Source organism: Olea europaea, chromosome 22, assembly GCF_002742605.1.
Source record: "Olea europaea var. sylvestris chromosome 22, O_europaea_v1, whole genome shotgun sequence".
Classification (NCBI taxonomy): Eukaryota; Viridiplantae; Streptophyta; class Magnoliopsida; order Lamiales; family Oleaceae; genus Olea; species Olea europaea.
In genome coordinates, this window is record NC_036258.1 from 2490316 (window position 1) to 2492081 (window position 1766).

The 1766-nt window shown below is 32.1% G+C and overlaps 1 protein-coding gene across 1 annotated transcript; it reads left to right on the top strand.

Moving 5' to 3' along the window:
• The first annotated feature begins 315 nt into the window (after positions 1-315).
• Positions 316-1311, top strand: LOC111371204 (inactive protein RESTRICTED TEV MOVEMENT 1-like). Its single transcript, XM_022993100.1, has 2 exons — positions 316-531; positions 842-1311. The coding sequence occupies exons 1-2, from the start codon at positions 340-342 to the stop codon at positions 1151-1153; spliced, it is 504 nt and encodes a 167-aa protein (XP_022848868.1). The 5' UTR covers positions 316-339; the 3' UTR covers positions 1154-1311.
• The last annotated feature ends 455 nt before the right edge of the window (positions 1312-1766 follow it).

Consider the following 1766-nt stretch of genomic DNA (forward strand, 5'->3'; position numbering starts at 1 on the left):
CAATATGCTCTTAATGTGAATTGGAAACAAGCACGGAATATGTAAAATTGAAGACATATGTCTCGAAACAAGAAAAGAATCTTCAACTTTGATATAAAGCATCAAAGTCCTACAAATTCCTATCGGCCTTTAGAATATTCTGAATTTTTTTTTTTTAAACATTTATCCTCCCGTAATATAAAATGATGTGTCAATCATTCATTGATGGACGACAAATTAGAAAATAAAGTTTGGACAGCAGATATCAACTCCATATATATATATATATAAAGAGAGAGATAGAGGGGCAAATATTTTGAAAAAGAGGTCGTTACTTGGATATAATCTAAGGCGGCTAATATGATGAAAATTTGTCCACCGGTGAAAAAAGTTGGAAAAGATTGGGATTACAAGGGTCGAAGCGAAATTGTTCAGATTCTCTTGGATCATGATAATATCATCAATTATATTCAATTTCAATATGTTGATCAGAATGGAGCCCTGGTATTATCTGATGGACATGGACGGGTTAATGGAATCAAATTTACTGCTGTGAGTTCTCCAAATTTTTTTTGTCGTTTTTTCAAAGAAACTATGTATAGTTTCATTAATATTATCGACTGTGGATATGTTTGGTATGCAACATTATAGATAAGTATGAATAATTTAGCTAAAAAAATTTATGTTTACTTATTTTGTTGGTAACCCTAATTACTCGTCTTACAGTATGTTGTTGTGCATGTAAAGCTAAACTAAAGTGAATTATATTTTTAAATAAATCTTTTATTTCCTCATTTTCGCAATCCAATAACTTACTTATTTACTCATTTTCATCATCTCTCGTAAAATAATGAGCATGCAGGTGAAGTTCAATTATCCGTCAAAGTATCTTATTTGTGTTAGTGGTACCAACTGCATCATCTATGGAACCCTAACTTCAATAACATTTGTCACCAATATGGGAATCAATGGGCCTTTTCGTAATCCTTCGGAGAATGACACAAAGTTCTATTATCATTTGGGACAAGAAGGTCAATTTGGAGGATTCCATGGCACTGCTGATGATCTTTGTGTTAGATCCTTTGGAATCTACTTCAAGCCGATCACTTCTCTCGACTCACCGAAGAAGGTTAAAGATGAACCTAAAGTTCGTTCCGAATACTTTATTGTCTAAATGCCACATATCTTGTTGTGGATTTAGTGGCATTGTGCAATTTATGCTTTGGTTTCTTTATCTATTTTGTAATACTTGATTTAGAAATCTGATATACAGTATTAAAAGTTACTAGACAAAAAGAAGATATTGTGACTTGTGAGTATAGTCACGCACTAGTCTCGTATTCATGCATTCGTGTTTATATTGAAATAATGTTTACTATCAAACTAGGAGTTAAGTTTCTTCAACTACCCAATGAACTCAGTATGATAAATTTGCAGTCAACATGACGTTCGTGTATGCATAGGGATGTACTTTATTTAAATTTTTATGAATAAAACATCCCCACCACTGGTGATTTTTAATTTTTAAAAAATAAAAATTATGTTCTTAGCCTAGAATACAATCATGAAGTTTAATAGTATTGTGCATGAATTAATCCCCTTGTACAGGGGATTTTGCCAAGGCAGTTTGCCATAGCCTGTGATTGGATGCATTAAAATTGTTTTTGTCCAGCTATTAATGAAATTCTGCCAAATGTAAATCTAACAAAATTCCTAGTAAAATCCCTTTAAGATTGCTCTCATCTCTATATCCATTCGTGTTTTTGGTGTTCTAACATTTTTGTGGC